Below are 18,789 nucleotides of genomic sequence, written 5' to 3'. Positions count from 1 at the left end.
AGGACAAGATTCTATTGAGGAAAATCCTGGTTCCTGCATGCAGCTTGAATAAATATGCTCAGGGCAATTCCCCAAAGCTCCTTGGTCCCAGGCCATGACGTGCCTAGCAGCAGTGCAACAGCCCATGAGCTACAGTAGCACTGTCGGAGTCTGTGCCCGCTATATGGGAGGAGGGTTGTGTTTGGCAAGTAGTTCTAGATAGTTGTGGACACACTGCCCGTACCTTGCACCTCCTCTGACTTGCCTCACCTCCAAAAAAAAACCCTGCAGTGAGGCAGAAGAAACCCAGCAGACAGCTCACCAGACCCCTGCGCAGGCTCTGAGCGTCCTGTCCCGCCACATGCAAAGGACTGCCTTGGTTCCAGTACAGGAGGGTACAACTCATGAACGTGGTCTGGACAGTAGGGCAGGATTTGACCTTAGCATTTTGTTTGTTTGTGCTAAAAATGTACTCTCATTTAATTACAATTAGACTGTGTTACTTTTGCTTTAAAATAAATGGTTTTCTTCCCTGTTTCTCTGTGTTGATGCCAGTGTAAGGCAAAGCTTTTAGACTAGTGCATCTACATATGTAATGAAGGAGAATTTACAAGAGGATCTTACTGTATGTGACACGGATATATCATTCCTCCACCCCTTGGTAAATTGTTTTGCTGGAGGCTACATCATTCTATCAAGGTAGTATGTTGGGAGTTGATGGAGGCATGAATGATTCACCATGTACAAAGCCTGGCTGAACTGAGTTGAGCTGCAGCATGTTGGGCTGGCCTTTGATGCAGACTGGTTGGACAGGTTCCTGGTCTGCTGAGGAACCGGTTTGACAGGCCTGTTATGCCAACAAATTCTGGTATGATTCCATGTTCTACAGAATGTAGAAACCTGCCCAGCCAGTTAAATGAAAGGCATATTAGGTTATCCATTGCACATTGTATGTATCTTAGGTGCAGCAGATCTCTTCTCAGCATTCTGTAGTGTGGTCCACAGCAGCTTCCTCATTTCATTTATGCCTGCGGTTTATAGCTTAAGGGAAAATCAGCAGGAAATATTCATCATCCCTGATCGAGAACAGAACTTTTCACACTTAAAAGGGTGAGTTTTAAAAATCTTTCTTTAAACGTTGAACTTGTTTAAGTAACCCACCTTATAAAATCAATGTTACCACACTTAAAGATGTAGAGTTGCTGTTTTTTTTAATGTATCAATTTACTAAATACCATTTATTCCTGCTTCTGTGGTTGTTGGTGACATCATTTTTGAAAGTATAACTTTTGACACTTCTGTATGTAGCTGAACATCAGCTATTCTGTCTATAATAATATTTAATGGGGAGCATAGTCTACTAGACTAAGCACAGAAGAGGGAGATGGGTACTCCTGAATTCTAGTCTACGCTCTGCCATTGACTTGGTGGGTGAACTTGGGAAAGTCTCTTAACTTCTCTGCCTTAGTTTTCTTATTTGTAAATGTGAGCATATCTAACTCAGGGGGCTGTTGTGGCAAAGTAAAGTGCTATGCAAGCACAAAGTGCTACTACTGTTATATTTCATCTTAGACCAACTTTTAAAAAAATATTCAGTTTTATGGAGTGAGTTAATTCACAAACCTTGAGTTAGCATAGCCATAACTGACTTAATGGTCAATGTTCAGAAGCTTGCTGTTTCTTAGATGTAAGAAACTTACTTTAAATATGTTTTGATGTGTAATAAGTAATTCACAGTTGCAATATGAGTAAAGCCCAAATCAGAACCCCAGATCCATACAGCCCTGAAAATTGTGACTGTTTGGAATCTGAGTATATTCACAGGTACAGTGTCAAATAAGAAGAATAAAATAGTATAGAAAACAAAGGCTATGGAATTTGGTAACTGATTAACTACTGGCACTCAAAAGTACTTGAGCTGAATAGAAAGGAATGAAGACAGGTTTTATCATGCCTGTTAGGACAAATAACTCTTAATCTGAAGTAAATGTGAATCTTCCTGTCATCTACGTAACTATACTTTTGAAAACAATCTTATAACCACTTCCCTCTCCCCAGGAAACTTGTTTGAGTGTATGTTTAGAGAAAATAATTACAGGTCTTCTGTAAGATGTAGAGAAACATTCTGTACCTAGTGGGTTATGTTTTAGAGCAGCTTGTGGGAATGATGCTCTATACAGAGCATAGGAGAATTTAAGATAACCTCACAACAGGAAGTCTCATCCCAGTGAGTGCTTACTACATTGGCACTCCAGTTTGATGTAAAAGCGAACAGTTATCTTTATTATGATCTGATAGAATGCCAGTAAATAGGCCAGCTGAACATCACAAAAATGCTGTGAATGACAGGCTGAACTGATCTTCTCATTGGCAGCACTGTGTCTGCTTGATAAAATAAGATGTTCTCTTCAATAAATAAGATGTAAATAAGAGAATAAATTAAATTAATACTTAATGATAATAAGTTAATAAATAAGATAAAATAAGATGTTCTCTTTCAATGTGGGAAAAGGGAAAAGAACAAAAGGAAAGGTTTTTCACTCATGGAGTCTAAGAATACAGTTCAGAAAAACTGGTTCATTTTTAGAGGCTAAAATCTGTGGTTGAAAATTGTAAAATATTAACAATCTACATATTTTAAAGAATAAATATTTTTTTCCAAAAAAAGGAAATATAAATATTATACCTATTGTGTCAGGTGATAAGTTTCATTCACAAAAATGTTTCCTGTATCAGTATTGGGGAAAGTGCATTTGTGTATACAGACAGGTAGATCAATGTGTTTGACCCAGTATTCTAATTTATGGGAATTGCATGGCATTGTTTTCTAGTAGACACACACCATGGTGATGGGTTCTATAGACAAACCAAAATGAGAGATATAGGGAATAAGAGCTAAGACTCCAGGGCCTCCAACTCTGGCAGTGGCTTGCTTGTGCTACTTTGGACATGACAGGGCCCAAGCTTGTGAAGGGCTGAGCGCCTTTTGTGTAGTACTGAGCATGGTCAACTTACATTACAATCAGGATCTAGCCTTTGTCTCTTTGTGCTTAAGTTCCCTACCTGTTAAATAAAGATGGTAATACTTTGGAAGGTTGTTCCAAGGTGTAATTAACTAATATCTCCCAAGCGTTTTCAGGTCCTTAGATGACAACCACAACAGAAGTTTAAAGTATTATAATTATTATTGTGTTCTTATCATAGCACTGTATTACTTGTATATGCCTGCAGCCCTTCTATATTGAAAGGGATATTGTCAAGCCGTGCAAGTCCAGAGTTTGCTCTACTTTATAATATACTCTAAAGTCTGGCAGGGGACACATTGTAGACTATAAATTACTCCAGTAGCCCTTTGTTTTCTAAATCTAGAGCACTGGAACACAGTACATTTTTAAAATCCCAACTACATAAATCAGACTTTCAAATATTACTTTCCCACTCACCCAGACTGACTTTTTTGTTTGGTTGGTTTGGGAGTTTTTTGGGGTGGGTGGGTGGTGGAGCCTTACAGGGGGGGGGGGGGAGGGTGTTTGTTTTTTCTGTTAAAGTCCCATCATTCATCACAGTAAAGGATGATGGTAAATTTTCATGATGATTTTCCAGAGCTGGAGTAAATCAAATCTGCCATTAAAATAGCTACACTATAACAATTTTGCACTTTTGGTTCCTCTCTCTGGTCTGTCACTGGTATTAACATACACTATTCCCAAATCTGTCACTCTTCTACTTAGAGTCTTTGGACTAGGCATGCTTGCCAAATATTCCAAGTTAAGATCCAGCGGTAAGACAGAGAAATAATAACTATGTAAGAAATGAAGAGAATCAAACTGGTAGGGAAAAAGAATTTTTTCAACGGGCTGATCTACCCTACCACTTAAGTCGATGTACCTTACATTGCTCACAGGTGTGAAAACAATACCTCTCTGAGTTACGTAAGTTACATTGACCTAAAGCAATGTCCATACCGCGCTATGTCAACAGGAGACGCTCCCCCTCTGATGTAGCTTCTGCCTCTCGCAGAGGTGCAGTAATTATCCTAACGAAAGAACACTCTCCCACTGGCATAGCATGTCTTCACCAGATGCACTACAGCGGCACAGCTGCATGGGTGCAGCTGCGCCGATGTAGCACGGTAGTGTCAACTTGCCCTATGTTTTGGAAGTAACTATGGAGCTGGTCCTTCTAGCAAGTGTAGTTATTACTACCTTAAGTAGCCCCATTGAAATCTCTGTAATAAGCTCTACAATTAGCACCCAGTCCTGCACATACTGACTACTATCTAACTGTAGCACTGTGAAGCTAGCTATCAGAGCTAGTATCATAGTCCTACAGCTCATGTTCCTTAAACCGGCATGATAACTCTAAGCAATATGGAGAAGGAGCCCATTCAGCCTTCTCTCTCTCTCCATGTTTGTCTGCTCTGCTAGAAGGGAAGAATTGATGCTGACTTGACTTTAAAAGTGATTGGGGAAGCCAGTTTAAGAAGTGTTCCTCTGCTCAGAACTATAATCAAGTGTTAGTGGAGTCACTCCTCCCACCAGAAGTAACTGCTGTCAGCACCACAGAGCTGTAGCAAACTCTATCTGCTCCCCAGTGGAGGGGATTGGGTGGCTCAGGGAATTGCCAGTTTCTAGTTTGGTCGTTCAAATGCCATCTAGTGTTTCCATCACTTGGTGGTTTGGTGATCGTGATCTCAGTCCAGTGCCCTGTGGCAAAAGACCTAGTTACAAAAGCACCATTACAACTGATGCTAACTGACATCCTTATTGGTTGTCTTAACAGAAAGACCAAAGAATTAATGGGCTTGGAGAACGAACTACACATTTACCTGGGAGGTGGATCCTCCAGAGTTCAGGGAGGTCATAAACACACTGGCCATGCAGTGGGGAGAAATAGGGGATTTCACTTGATGGAGTGGTTGAGCCAGTAGCTTTCATGAGCACTAAAATGCATTCACATGTGTTTTAGAGTAAAAAGGAAACATTTTCCTCATCCTTTTGATAATAAGGCAAAATAAAATTCAAATGCAGATTTTCTAGGTAATTTTTAAGATATGTAACTCAAAGTTGTTTTTAATCTAAATTAATCTAATAAAAGCAAGGAATTCTGAGTTACCCGCTTATCTGGCTAGCCCTATTGCACCCATGTATATGATCTATAGGATCACCTAATGTTCTAAGAATGCCTACTATACATTGATGCAGCACGTAAGCAACTGGTGCAATAACAGGCTTTTCATTATATCTGTGCTTCTGGGAGCGCTGCAATAATAGTAATTCAATCAATAGCTTGATAAAACTGCTGGTAAATAATCCAGGTCACCCAGTAACAAGGACATTAATATTAACCTATAATTGATAACTAACAGTTCCATACTAACAGCAACCCTTGCATCAATTTAACTAGATCCCACCCCCTGTTTCAGAGTTGTTTTTAGATAAGTATTTTAACACCAAGGTTAATGTGTCATGTGAAGGGTTCCTTTGAAATCTGGCCATGAGTCCACAGAAACTTTTGAATCTGTTCAGCAACAATGCCAGAGTCTTTTTTCCCACAGTTTTATTGTCTAGATGTGGATATTTACTCCTGTTAGATGAATGATATGGTGTTCCAGTTCAAATAGTAAACTTAAACATCTAGTGTAAATGAATTTGGAATAGAATGCTTTTCAGTAGTTCATTAGTACATTTAATTAGTCAAGTATCTACTAAGTAAGTTGTGGCCAAATTTGTCACCATGGGTCAGATTTTTCTGCAGAAAATCAAATAAATGACTCCTTAGTAGAAAGTAGGTACGGGAGGAAAAGTTCACTGTAATATGATTTTCAAAAACTATTATACTTATTCTAGTATCATTTACTACAGTTTAAATTAGGAGTAACCCCAACAAGTCAGTGGAGTTACATTGCCTTAAAAACCAATGAAAGAATTGGGATCATGTAGTTTATAGGGAAAACAATTGCATAAGTGTTTGTAATTACTGATACTAATTTTATTGCAATGCTTTTTGCATCTCACCATATCATACTTCCCATCATAAACTTAGCAGATCAATTTATTTTATTTATGTTTTTAAATCTTCTACTGGACCACCTAGATTCCTCATTGCAGCATTAACTCATTAGCTATAAATACATATTTGGAAGTAAAATTACAATTCAGAATTAAGTCTGATGAACTTTATAGCTCACACTATGTAACTGAACTATAAGATGTAGGGTTTTGTGCAAATATACTAGGAGTGTCCTATTTCCAAAAATGTTGAGATGCATTGAAACCTGACTATCTGTGAGAAAGAAGTTATTTTCTCATGCTTAGGAGAACCAAGACATAATTAATTGTACTAAGCAGTTAACTCCTAAGAAATCTGAGTCCAAGCATGGTGAAGTGTATAATCTCTCCTGGAGCAGCTTTATAGACCAAAACATGAGTTTGGTTTATGGTAGCATTACTGACCTAGCAACTTAGGGTGATTTTTACTGTTACTTAACAGAGCTTAGCATAAATTCAAGGACAGCTTTCCTTCTTCAGTATGAGGAAGCTGCCAGCAAAGTCTTCCTAGTCCTGAACTCTCAAAGCTTGAAGGCTTCAAAAGAAAAATGTAGTAGCATATTTTAGAAAGTTTTGAGATGATACGGAAGACACAAAAATCTCTACAGTAATAAAAAGTGATTAAACAAACAATATTGAGGAGTGAGAAAGAAAATGGGCTAAAAAGATTTTCAAAGCCCTTGTTAGTAATAGGTATATACTTAACAGAGACTTGTAATATTTTCAACATAGTTGAACTTTAAATTTACAGGTTTCAGAGTAGCAGCTGTGTTAGTCTGTATTCGCAAAAAGAAAAGGAGTACTTGTGGCACCTTAGAGACTAACAAATTTATGTGAGCATAAGCTTTTGTGAGCTACAGCTCACTTCATCAGATTCAAAGTAAGCTGTAGCTCATGAAAGCTTATGCTCACATAAATTTGTTAGTCTCTAAGGTGCCACAAGTACTCCTTTTCTTTTTTTAAATTTAAAGTGTATTCAAAAGTCAGCTTTGATTCTAATCTGACCATATTTCAGAAAGTTTTTCTTTGTTTTAGATCTAATTGTGATTTAGAAAGTTTCTCCATTTTTACTTTCTAGTGCAGTGATACTCAGACTGAGATTCCTGAGCTGCAAGTGGCTCTTTAATGTATCTCTTGCAGCTCTTTGCAGCACATGACAATAAAACAGTGTGATTTAATTATTAACCAATCAGGCTGTTATTAATTCATTGTAGTTGATAAAATAATACTTGTTCAGTCATTTTGTTGTATTTTTTATATATTGTTTCTCTTACTATAGTACTATATATATATTTCCCATCATACTGTACTATAGTAAGAGAAACAAAGAATTCACACTCCTATGGCTCTTTTGGGTAATGTTGATTGCTAATTTGGTTCCAGAACCACTGAGGTCTGAGAATCACTGTTCTAGTGACTTAAGCATTCAAGTATGTGACTGAATAATCTAACAAGGGGAAGGTGAAATAGCAAGACAGACCTGATATGGTAAACATTAAAACATATATAACTCATTTACTAATGTGAGTAAAATAGCATGTGTTTGTAGGACTGGCCTATAGCCAAGCAAGTGCAAGTCTTCCAAGCTCATAACTACGCCATATCTACAAAATTCTTGATGTTTTTGTGTGTGTACAATGGAGTTCTGAAAAGGAAGAATATAGTTAGAAGAAAGTTGGATCTGATCCTTCAGTTTATACATACGTAAACTTCCAAATTAAAGTCCCTTAGTTTTGCTTCCCTAAAGAGAAGAGGTTTAGGCCCAAAGAGTGTTTCCCTGTAGTTTGGGTGAAGATGTTCTATGGGCTAGCTCCTCAACAGAGGTTAATAAGTGTAGAACAGACTTCAGTGAAGTTTACAAGGAGAATCTGGCCCTACATGTTTATACCCTTATATAAAACACTAGCATGTACCTTTCCTGGGCTCTAGGCACTGCTGCTATACTAAACATAAATACAGCAGCCTCCCCAAAACCAGGAAGGAAAAGAAAAGAAAACTCTCCAACCACAGCTTCCAACCCTCATTATACAGATCCCTCACCCTTCCCTCCCCAAAACTCTGGGGAAAAGATGGATTTTGCAGCATGACTTGATGAGAAACAGATTAAGGCTCCAGCAGCCAAAGAGAATTCTAAAGCTGGGACCCAATAAATCCAAAAGCCTCTTAGGTTGGATACCAGGGGTGAATTTGTTCCCTTTTCATATAGGGTCTTTTCTCGCGGATTACATTTTTCAAGGAAGGTGAGGCTCCCAAACTGCACCCTGGCTTTCCACCAGGATGGACTGACACGTGCGGCACTCCGCGCTGTCGTTCTGGGGTTTCATGGTTCCCGCGTCCCCAACTTCGTGATTCTTCTCTCGTTATATGGTGTTTTCCGTTAATCCCGCGGGGATCTCACAAACCCGGGGGAAATCCACAGCCGGCGTGGGGCGCTCTGGGATCGGGACCCGGAGCCGGCTTGGGGCGCTCTGGGACCGGGACCGGAACAGGGAGCCGGCGTGGGGCGCTCTGGGACCGAAACCCGGAGCCGGCTTGGGGCGCTCTGGGACCGAGACCGGGACCGGGAGCCGGCGTGGGCCGCTCTGGGGCTGGGACCGGGACCGGGACCGGGAGCCGGCGTGGGCCGCTCTGGGGCTGGGACCGGGAGCCGGCGTGGGCCGCTCTGGGGCTGGGACCGGGACCGGGAGCCGGCGTGGGCCGCTCTGGGGCTGGGACCGGGCGTGGGGCGCTCTGGGGCTGGGACCGGGAGCCGGCGTGGGGCGCTCTGGGGCTGGGACCGGGCGTGGGCCGCTCTGGGGCTGGGACCGGGAGCCGGCGTGGGGCGCTCTGGGGCTGGGACCGGGCGTGGGGCGCTCTGGGGCTGGGACCGGGCGTGGGGCGCTCTGGGGCCGGGACCGGGACCCGGCGTGGGGCGCTCTGGGGCTGGGACCGGGACCGGGAGCCGGCGTGGGCCGCTCTGGGGCTGGGACCGGGCGTGGGGCGCTCTGGGGCTGGGACCGGGAGCCGGCGTGGGCCGCTCTGGGGCTGGGACCGGGAGCCGGCGTGGGCCGCTCTGGGGCTGGGACCGGGCGTGGGCCGCTCTGGGGCTGGGACCGGGAGCCGGCGTGGGCCGCTCTGGGGCTGGGACCGGGCGTGGGGCGCTCTGGGGCTGGGACCGGGAGCCGGCGTGGGGCGCTCTGGGGCTGGGACCGGGCGTGGGCCGCTCTGGGGCTGGGACCGGGAGCCGGCGTGGGCCGCTCTGGGGCTGGGACCGGGCGTGGGGCGCTCTGGGGCCGGGACCGGGAGCCGGCGTGGGCCGCTCTGGGACCGGGACCGGGACCGGGAGCCGGCGTGGGGCGCTCTGGGGCCCGCGACTTTTTAAAAAGTAGGTTGTGGGGAACATGAGCGGCGCCGCGTTCAGCCGCATCCTCCAGGCCGGAGCCAAGCCCCCACCCCTCGGCTGTTACGCCCCCACGCTGACGTTGAGCCCAATCTCATGGGCGGGGGGAGGGGGGAACAGGGAGGTTCTTTTTTGCCCTACAGCTGCCTACCGACCGCGCGCCTCAGAGTATCTCTAATTACCGCTCCCAAAAAGCCCCCGCCCCCGGGGCAGGAGATTCTCGCGAGAGTGTGAGGGGGGCGGTCCGTCTCGTGAGAAGTCGCCGGCCGACCCGGGGCAATCCCTGAGGCGCCCAGTGGGGGGCGCAGAGCAGCGCTTTGCTCCGTTCGCCTTTCTCTTTCCCGCCGTTTGCGCCGAGCCGCTGGAGACTAACCAGCCGCCGCCAGGTAACCGCCCCCGTTCCTCTCTGGCAGCGCGACCCGCGCGCAGCTCCCGTCACCGAGTCGCTGCCCAGGGCGTCTCGCCCGCCCCGACGCCGCCGAGACCCGGGCGGGGTAGCCCTGCCGCGCGGCCAGCGGGTTCGGGGGAGACCCGCGGGGAGGCCCCTTCCCCTAAACAGCCCCTCTGTGCCGGCCCCCAAACATCCGCCCCCCTGGTGCCTGGCAGCCCCCGGGGTCCCCGGCCCCGCCCCACAGGAACACGCGCCGCCCCCCTTTCCGCCCCCCAGCAGCCAGCTCAGAATCCCTCCCTGGGGTCCCTGAATCAGCCCCAAGCCCCCCGATACTGCCCCAAGCCCACTGCTCGCAAACCCTGCCCCGAAATGTCCCCTTCCTCCCCCCTGTGACCCTGCAACCCTGCTCAGACCGCTAGTTTGTTACTGACCGAGGCAGTCATTGTAAGGAAGTGAGGATGAGATTTGGCCCTCTCAGCCCATGGACAGGGCTGCAAACACAGCTGTCCCCTTTGGCCTCCTGTGAAATACCTACTTCTCTCAGCCTGGAGAAGAAATGATGCATCCTCTCTGGGCAGCTTTGGTGGCTCTAAAGCATGTGCTCCAAGGCACCAACCACAGAGGGAAGCAATGGAGGGGGGGAGGATTTAGCCCTTTTAGTCGGTGAAGACATCTCAAAGCTTTGCTCTTTTCACGGATAAAAGTTGGTCCAATAAAAGCTGTTAGTTCACCTGTCCTGTCTCACTCAAGAAATCTCACCTCATTTTTATGAAAGAATTAAAATTAAATGGCTCATCCTGTAGAGGTGAACTCATTGTTTTTTTCAAACTTGCTTGTCATGTTCACTACAAGGTGTATATGTACTGGTAAAGAATGTTGTGTCCATCTAAACGAAATAGACTTAGCCCCAAAGTTAAGCTGTAAAAATTGCAACCTTGTCCACCACCTACTTCATGGGCTTTGCGCTATGACCTTAAAGCTGATGCAGTCAGACTAAGCCTGTGTCTATTCCAGGGTTTTTCTGCAAAAATATCTACTTCTGAGAGTCATTGTATAGACATCAGAGGGGTAGCCATGTTAGTCTGGATCTGTAAAAGTGGCAGAGAGTCCTGTGGCACCTTATAGACTAACAAACGTATTGGAGCATAAGCTTTTGTGGGTGAATACCCACTTCGTCAGATGCATATAGTGGAAATTTCCAGAGGCAGGTATAAATATGCAAGCAAGAATCAGGCTAGGGATAACAAGGTTAGTTCAATCAGGGAGGATGAGGCCCTCTTCTAGCAGTTAAGGTGTGAACACCAAGGGAGGAGAAACTGCTTTTGTAGTTGGCGAGCCATTGACAGTCTTTGTTTAACCCTGAGCTGATGGTGTCAAATTTGCAAATGAACTGAAGCTCAGCAGTTTCTCTTTGAAGACTGGTCCTGAAGTTTTTTTGCTGCAGGATGGCTACCTTTAAATCTGCTATTGTGTGTCAGGGAGGTTGAAGTGTTCTGCTACAGGTTTTTATATATTGCCATTCGTAATATCTGATTTGTGTCCATTTATCCTTTTAGGTAGGGACTGTCCAGTTTGGCCGATGTACATAGCAGAGGGGCATTGTTGGTACATGATGGCGTATATTATATTGGTGGACGTGCACGTGAATGAACCGGTGATGATGTGGCTGATCTGGCTAGGTCCTGTGATGGTGTCGCTGGTGTAGATATGTGGGCAGAGTTGGCATCGAGGTTTGTTGCATGAATTGGTTCCTGAGTTAGAATTACTATGGTGCGGTGTGTAGTTGCTGGTGAGAATATGCTTCAGGTTGTCTGTGGGCAAGGACTGGCCTGCCTCCCAAGGCCTGTGAAAGTGAGGGATCGTTGTCCAGGATGGGTTGTAGATCACTGATGATGTGTTCAAGAGGTTTTAGCTGAGGACTGTATGTGATGGCCAGTGGAGTTCTGTTGGTTTCTTTCTTGGGCTTGTCTTGCAGCAGGAGGCTTCTGGATACATGTCTGGCTCTGTTGATCTGTTTCCTTATTTCTTTGTGTGGGTATCGTAGTTTTGAGAATGCTTGGTGAAGATCTTATAGGTGTTGGTCTCTTTCTGACGGGTTGGAGCAAATGCAGTTGTACCTCAGCGCTTGGCTGTAGGCAATGAATTGTGTGGTGTGTCCGGAATGGAAGCTCTAGGCATGAAGGTAGGCATAGCGGTCGGTGGGTTTTTGGTATAGGGTGGTGTTAATGTGACAGTCACTTATTTGCACCATGGTGTCTAGGAAGTGGACTGCCCGTGTAGATTGGTCCAGGCTGAGGTTGATGGTGGGGTGGAAGAATTCCACCACGATTTCAGTAGCTTCCAGAGTTTCCTTCCCATGTGTCCAGATGATGAAGATGTCATCAATGTAGCATAGATAGAGAAGGGGCATGGGTGGACGAGAGCTGAGGAAGTGTTGTTCCAGGTCAGCTATGAAAATGCTGGCATATTGTGGGGCCATGCGGGTACCCATAGCGATGCCATTGGTCTGGAGGTATATATTGTCACCAAATTTGAAATAATTGTGCATGAGGATAAAGTCACAGAGCTCAGCAACCAGTTGTGCTGTGGCATCATCAGGGGATACTGTTCCTGACAGCTTGTATTCCATCTGTGTGTGGGATGTTTGTATAGAGAGCCTCTACATCCATGGTGGCGAGGATGGTGTTTTCTGGAAGATCACAAATGCATTGTAGTTTTCTCAGGAAATCAGTAGTGTCACAGAGATAGCTGAGAGTGCTGGTGGCGTAGGGTCAGAGTAGAGAGTCCACATACGTGGACAGTCCTTCAGTGAGAGTGCCAATGCCCAAGATGCTGGGGCGTCCAGGATTTCTGGGATTGTGGATCTTGGGTAGTAGATAGAATAACCCCAGTCGGGGCACTAAGGGTATGTTGATTTGTTCCTGTGTTAGCATAGGGAGTGTCCTGGGTAGATGGTGCAGTTTCTTAGTGTATTCCTCAGTGGGATCTGAGGAAAGTAGCCTGTAGAATTTGGTATTGGAGTTGTCCGGCAGCCTCCTTTTGGCAGTCAGACCTGTTCATGATGACAACAGCACCTCCTTTATCAGCCTCTTTGATTATAATGTATAGACGACTTTTTTGTGGCTGCTCGCACTTTTAATAATTGTCTAACCTCTGGAGTGTCAACAGCATCATGGTGTTATGAATGTTACTGGCTGCAAGAGCTTTTCTTAAGGAAGTCCACCCAAAGTTGGTAACAGCTACAGAGCAGCGCCAATACAGCTGAGTGAAGACCTTTTCATTATTAGAGCAGTGGGTGGCATCAGGCAGCTTTCTCCTGCTCCTCCCTCTGCTGGAGGTAGTCATGCATTCATGTACATTCAGTTCAGTGTTTCAAGCTCTTTTTTCAGAGCCATGAAGGCTGTTTTGGAATCAGTTCTTAATATCCAGACTCAGTTTTGTTCATTTTTATCACATGCCAGTTGTGCTTATACAACTGCCCAGCCTTGTCCAGGGATATTCCTGAACACTGACTGCTAGAGGCAGGAGAGTAAGCAGAGTATGCATGATCATGTGTTGAACATCTGCCATGACTGGCATCTCATTTTGGGGTTACAAAGCTGATGGAGCTTAGGACAATTCCACTACTTTTTTTTCTTTTAATTTCAGCATTATGTACCACTGAAAATAAATTTTGTGGGAAATTTATGCAGAAAAACCTTAGAGACAATCCCCAAAAGTGGAAGAAAATTCTAAATCACGTGCCCTCCAACTGAAAATGACAGTCGCTAGATGTTCAAATCTAAGGGTGTAAGCAAGGACGCATCTTATCTCTGCTGTCCTGACTGCTCATAGAGAGAGAGGTGATTTCTCAGGCAGCTCTATTTAAAAGCTAATGAAAACAAATGTCTAAAAGACATTCCTAATGTTATTAGGCAATGGGTTCCACAAAGAAGCATTGTATGATGGCTCAAGGTGAAGCATTTCAGCTGTGAAGATGTATGGAGACCTCTATCATGACTTCAGTTGGTGACCAGTAATTATCCGTAATTCCAAAAGGTAACTTGTTTTCTGTTGAGTTGTGTTTAATATGAGAACCTTCGCTAACTTGAAACTTATAGCCAGTGCAATAGGTCATGTAATTCAGTCTCCAAGAGCCAAAACAGATTCAAGCATATCTGGGGCTGTCTGATGTCTGTTTTATGTAAGGTGCACATTTTGAGCCTCCACACAAGTCTCTTTTATATGTATTTATCCTCAAACAGGCTGTAAGATAAAGAGGTACTAATATCCCATTTTAGTGATGGGGAAGTGAGGCACAGAGAGGCTAAGTGGCTTGCCCAAAGTCAAATAGGAAGTATGTGATAGAGCAGAGACTTGGAGCCAGGTCTTCCAAGTCCTAGGTTAGCCCTCAAACCATTGAACGATCCTTCCTAATGTGAAGAGTTTAGGACACCTATTGTTTGTGAAAGAAGTTGCAGCCTCAATACATATGTTTATGTAGCTCATGGACTTGTACGTTAGAAAGTACAGCTGCTTGGTTACTCCTAGGTCTTGCGGGGTATGAGGAAAAACTTTGCATTTTACCTCAGAAACTCAGGGAGCCCTGGCCCCTTCCAACTGCAGGTCTTAAAAGTCAGTCTCCAGCATGCTCAGTCAGAATCGTCATTTAAGAATAACTCAAAAGGGCTGGGGGATTATTAATGTACTTATTTATCATTTGTATTACAGAACAATAATAACTAAGATCAGGACCAATGGTGGGTAGGTACTGTACAAGCATATAATAAGAAACAGTCCCTGACCCCAAAAGTTTACAATGTAAAGAGACAAGCCAACGGCTGGGAGAGAGGAAAGATAATTATCCACAGTTTCACAACTGAGGGACAGATTGCATGGCTTTTCCAATGTCACACATCTGTGTCAGCACCAGGAATGAATCGAGTTCTGAGTTCCAATGCAGTATCCTAACCACAGCACCTTGTTCCTCTCTAGATTACCTGAGGAGATCCTCTTCATTGTGGAACCCCTCATAAGGCAGCAGGAGCAGCAGTAGGTAAGAATTTCTTTGCAATGTGACTCCATTTGAGTCATATTGTTGGAGTCTGAGAGGAATCTGATTCAGTGCAGAGACACAGGACCCTGTGACTTTGATGGATCCCAAGATCCTCATGGGTTTTGGGGGATCTGCAAGTTCTGGGACCAACCTCCTATTCTTCTGTGAGGAGACAATCCCACTCCTGGTGGCAGAATTTAGAGAAAACTACCAGGGGAACCTGAGTGTTCCTCTTCATCTGATTTCCTCCTTTAGGAATGAGCATTCTGAGCCCGTATCTAGAATTATATGCATAAAGAAATACATGTGCACACCCTGTGGTTTTTTTTAGCCAGTTGGCCCCTTTTACAAAATTGTATTGAAGCATTTTCAAATTGTAAAATGTGGGGATCGTAAGGTAATTTGGTAATCAGGAATTAGATTAAAATGTTTTTAAACATGGAAAAAGTGTGAACAATCCTTAAAATCTGTCATCTAATTTGAATTTGGTAGCTGTTTTTAAAAAAAAAAAACTTTTATTATACAATAGTTTTTAGCTTTCGGCAAGATAATTAGAACTTACCAAGCTTTTAAGGTGAATGATTGTCACTAAATAAATACAACTTGACAATGACACGCAGTGGGCTTTGTATTTCATCATGGCTGCAAGTCATATTCTGATACATGCAAACGTAAATGTTGTCAATCTGTCATTACAGGCATGCAGCTGTCTTCAGAAACAAACTTCATAGCTATGTAATTTAAAACTAAAAAGGATAGAGTGAACAAGTACCATAGATAAGATAAGTGAAAACAGTCTTGGAAAAGACAAGATGAATGTTTCTGGAGGAAGTTGTGGGAGCCCCAGCTCTGCTGAATCTACTGGTGACATCTTCAAGGATCTGTGGTCCAAACTAAAAGAATATCATGATAAAGAAGTACAAGGTAAATTATTCCAAATGGTGCTGTATGTTGATGGAGTTTGGTTTATTTATGAACAGGATTATATGAAGGGCTTGCCTACGATAGCAGAGGACTGGACTTGATGACCCAGAAGTCCCTTCCTGTGCTGTGCTTCTGTGTACGTAAAATGGGAACTGTTAGTACAAAGGAGCTTTGTTTATAGTTAGATTAGGAGGCTATTTTTAACTGTTGTGCTTGTTTTTAGAAGTAAAAAAGTTTACTCTATGGCTCCAATCCTGCAAGTGAGCCAGTACAAAACTTCTCTGACTACGATGGCTTGTGTTATGCAGCAGGTCAGATTGGATGATCACAGTGGTGGTCCCTTTTGGCTTTAAAATCTGAATATTCTTCCAAGGTTGGAACCTAAGCAATCAAACTGTACAAATGAACTCATAAATCTACCAAGTAAAGTTACTTAACCTGAACTGACCTTTACAGTTGCTTTGGAGGTACTTAGTGCTATTTTGCTATTAATGCTTCATAATTGAAAGTCACTTGTTTTAAAGGAAAAACAAGTTACCAAGCCCAATGTTTTTTTTTCCTCCTTTTTTTTAATTTCCTTTTCTTCTTACGTCTTCAGATACATAAAACCAATGGACTGTATAGATATTAACACTTGTGGTAATGTCTCTAGTTTTAACTATTCACAATGAAATTTTTAATGCAAGAATAAATAGCTTCTATTATATTTTTCAGCCTTTGTGCTACTGGTTGTACCATGATTATGACTCTTAGAAGGCATTGTACATCTGCATTCTTGAGTATTGGGGAGAATTAAAAAACATCCAAAAATGAGAGGAATTATCACAGCATGCAATTTTTATATTTTATCATATTTATAATATTTCCTTAAACAATTTCAATGTGTGTTTTTTTCTCTTTCTAAAAATACGTGGTCCAAACTTAAAACCTGGTCTCTCAAACCTTAAATCACATGAATAGTTGTTAATGCATGATTAGTGCTTTTGAATTGATTTAGAACAGTGTTTGACTTGAACTTCCGAAAATGCATTGTTGTACATTAAAGACTATGCAAATCACTTTGGAAAAGAAGCAGATGACTTATTAGGAATTAATGTAGGCCCCAGTTGTGCTATTAGATCCTTGTAGGCAGATAGTTCCACCTATGTGGAGTCTCACTGACTTCAAAATGAGTACAGGGATCTGTCTATGGAGGCCTGATTGCAGGATCAGTCCTTAGTTTTCAAATATGTAATGGCCCAATCTTATAAAATGCAGCTGCCCTCATTACTCTGACTGAAATTGGTGGGACATTTGATTCCACTCAGCAACTTGCAAGATTGGGCCTTGAGGATTTGTGTACCTGGTCAAAAACATCTGTTGTTCACTAAAAGAAAATTAAGCTGACATTTTTTAAAAGAAAAAGATTTACCAACCAATTGCATTCTGGTTACTTTTTTTAACAAAAATCTTAGTTTGTATCCTGTACAACACTATGTTGTAGTTTATTTCTTAAAATATTATCTCCTGTTGATTTGATTCAATCTTGAGCTGGGTTTCAATAGTGGGTGTGATGTCATCAGCAGATCATATGTTGGAGCATCAGAGTGGGATTTGGCAATCCATGGCATGTGTAAACATGAAAAACAAAAAAAACTAAGACTTATGGGTGGTGTTGAATGCCCCTTTGTAGTTATTTGGGACATTCAGTGCATGTTTCTAAAGTTTTGGTTTTCTTTATACATTTGCATGTTCTCTTTAAAATGTGTATTGGGTGGGGCCAGGTAATTTTGCCACTAAGCAAACTTTTTCATGCCTAGCTCTTCGGTAGTGTGTTCCACAGTGTTGGGTAAAATTAGATCTTCCACGATAACATCAAAGACATGCCTGAAGGATAGTTTAATTTTTTTCAAAAGGTGGGGAGAAGAGAGTATTTAAGTGCAAGAGAATATTTAAGACACATCAAACAAAGACTTGCCTGGACTTTGCTTGTTTCTGAAGTCTATTAATAAGAATTAAATAAAATTGATTCATGAGTTTTAAATCTATATGTCAGCAAATATATATTACATATGGTTATATTTAGGAGAAATGGAGTGTTTGCTCAAGAAGTGAAGCACTTTGTGTATGCTTGTACTGACTATCAGAGGACTGTTACTTCTGTTACAAATTCTGCTTTCCAGGGATTTGCAAGTTAACATAAGTTACAACTGCCTGAAATTTTATAAAAGTTCTAATTTTTTTAGAGTGCTTTACATTGGTTATGTTGGATTGTTTTTTATTAGTACATTGGAGGAAAAAAATGTGTATGCACTCTCCATTGTGTGCTTGATCACACTAAATGAAAAACAACTATTTTTTAACAAATGTAATTTTACAACTTCTGTACTTTGTCTTTAGAGAATAAATGGAGGCTTTTTCATTTTCTATCAGGCCAATTTATTCACCTTTGAAAAGCTGCTTCTCTGCTGACAAAATAGCTAATAGTTTCTGCCACAAACTTTCTGTGTGACCATGAGCAAGGCCTAATTATCAAAGGAGCTGTGTACCTGTAGTTCCCAATGACTTCAATGGAATTTGTGGTGATCAGTACTTCTGAAAATTGATCAATAAATCTCTGCCTCCATTTCCCATTTGTGAGATGCATATGGTAATTAATACTTCCCTACTTCACACAGGATATTATCTAATACTAATATTTGTGAAGAGCCCAGATCACCCAACAGATATTAGTACTTACATACTAATTACAAATTAGATATGTGATATGAATAGTCTCTAAGTAGGTGTCGGATTTGTCACTCATCAACTTTGTATCTGAAGCATAATCTTTAAAACTAAATCTGAAGCTGTGTACTATAGGAAACAAATATACCTGTAATACATTGAACAAACAGAGAAGGAGGTTTTTGTAGAACAATAAAATAAGTAATCCAGTTCTTCCCCATTACACCCACAGAAAAACAGGAGACTGTGATAAAGAAGATATGAGTCTTAGGGCAGATAGGATCATGAAAAATAAAACACATTTTTGCATTGAAGGATCCCTGTA

At 42.7% G+C, this 18,789-nt stretch overlaps 1 protein-coding gene across 4 annotated transcripts in view; it reads left to right on the top strand.

Moving 5' to 3' along the window:
- Positions 1-691: 691 nt before the first annotated feature.
- Positions 692-18,789, top strand: part of RBBP8 (RB binding protein 8, endonuclease) — a 75,720-nt gene continuing 57,622 nt past the window's right edge. For 2 of the 4 annotated variants that reach the window (XR_007355285.2, XM_048840451.2), the window contains exons 1-4: positions 9,667-9,794; positions 13,714-13,837; positions 14,774-14,834; positions 15,533-15,758. Coding sequence is in view for 3 of the 4 variants with exons in the window: in XM_048840451.2 (XP_048696408.2) it covers positions 15,647-15,758 (112 nt within the window). In the remaining variant the exon portion in view is untranslated. Of the gene's footprint in view, positions 1,090-9,666; positions 9,795-13,713; positions 13,838-14,773; positions 14,835-15,532; positions 15,759-18,789 lie in introns of those variants that run through there. The other 2 variants (XM_048840452.2, XM_075125282.1) reach the window with 2 other exon arrangements.

The sequence above is a fragment of the Caretta caretta genome, chromosome 2 (genome assembly GCF_965140235.1).
Source record: "Caretta caretta isolate rCarCar2 chromosome 2, rCarCar1.hap1, whole genome shotgun sequence".
NCBI lineage: Eukaryota > Metazoa > Chordata > Testudines > Cheloniidae > Caretta > Caretta caretta.
The sequence above is the reverse complement of the archived record's forward strand: the minus strand, read 5'-3'. Positions and strand labels throughout refer to the sequence as shown.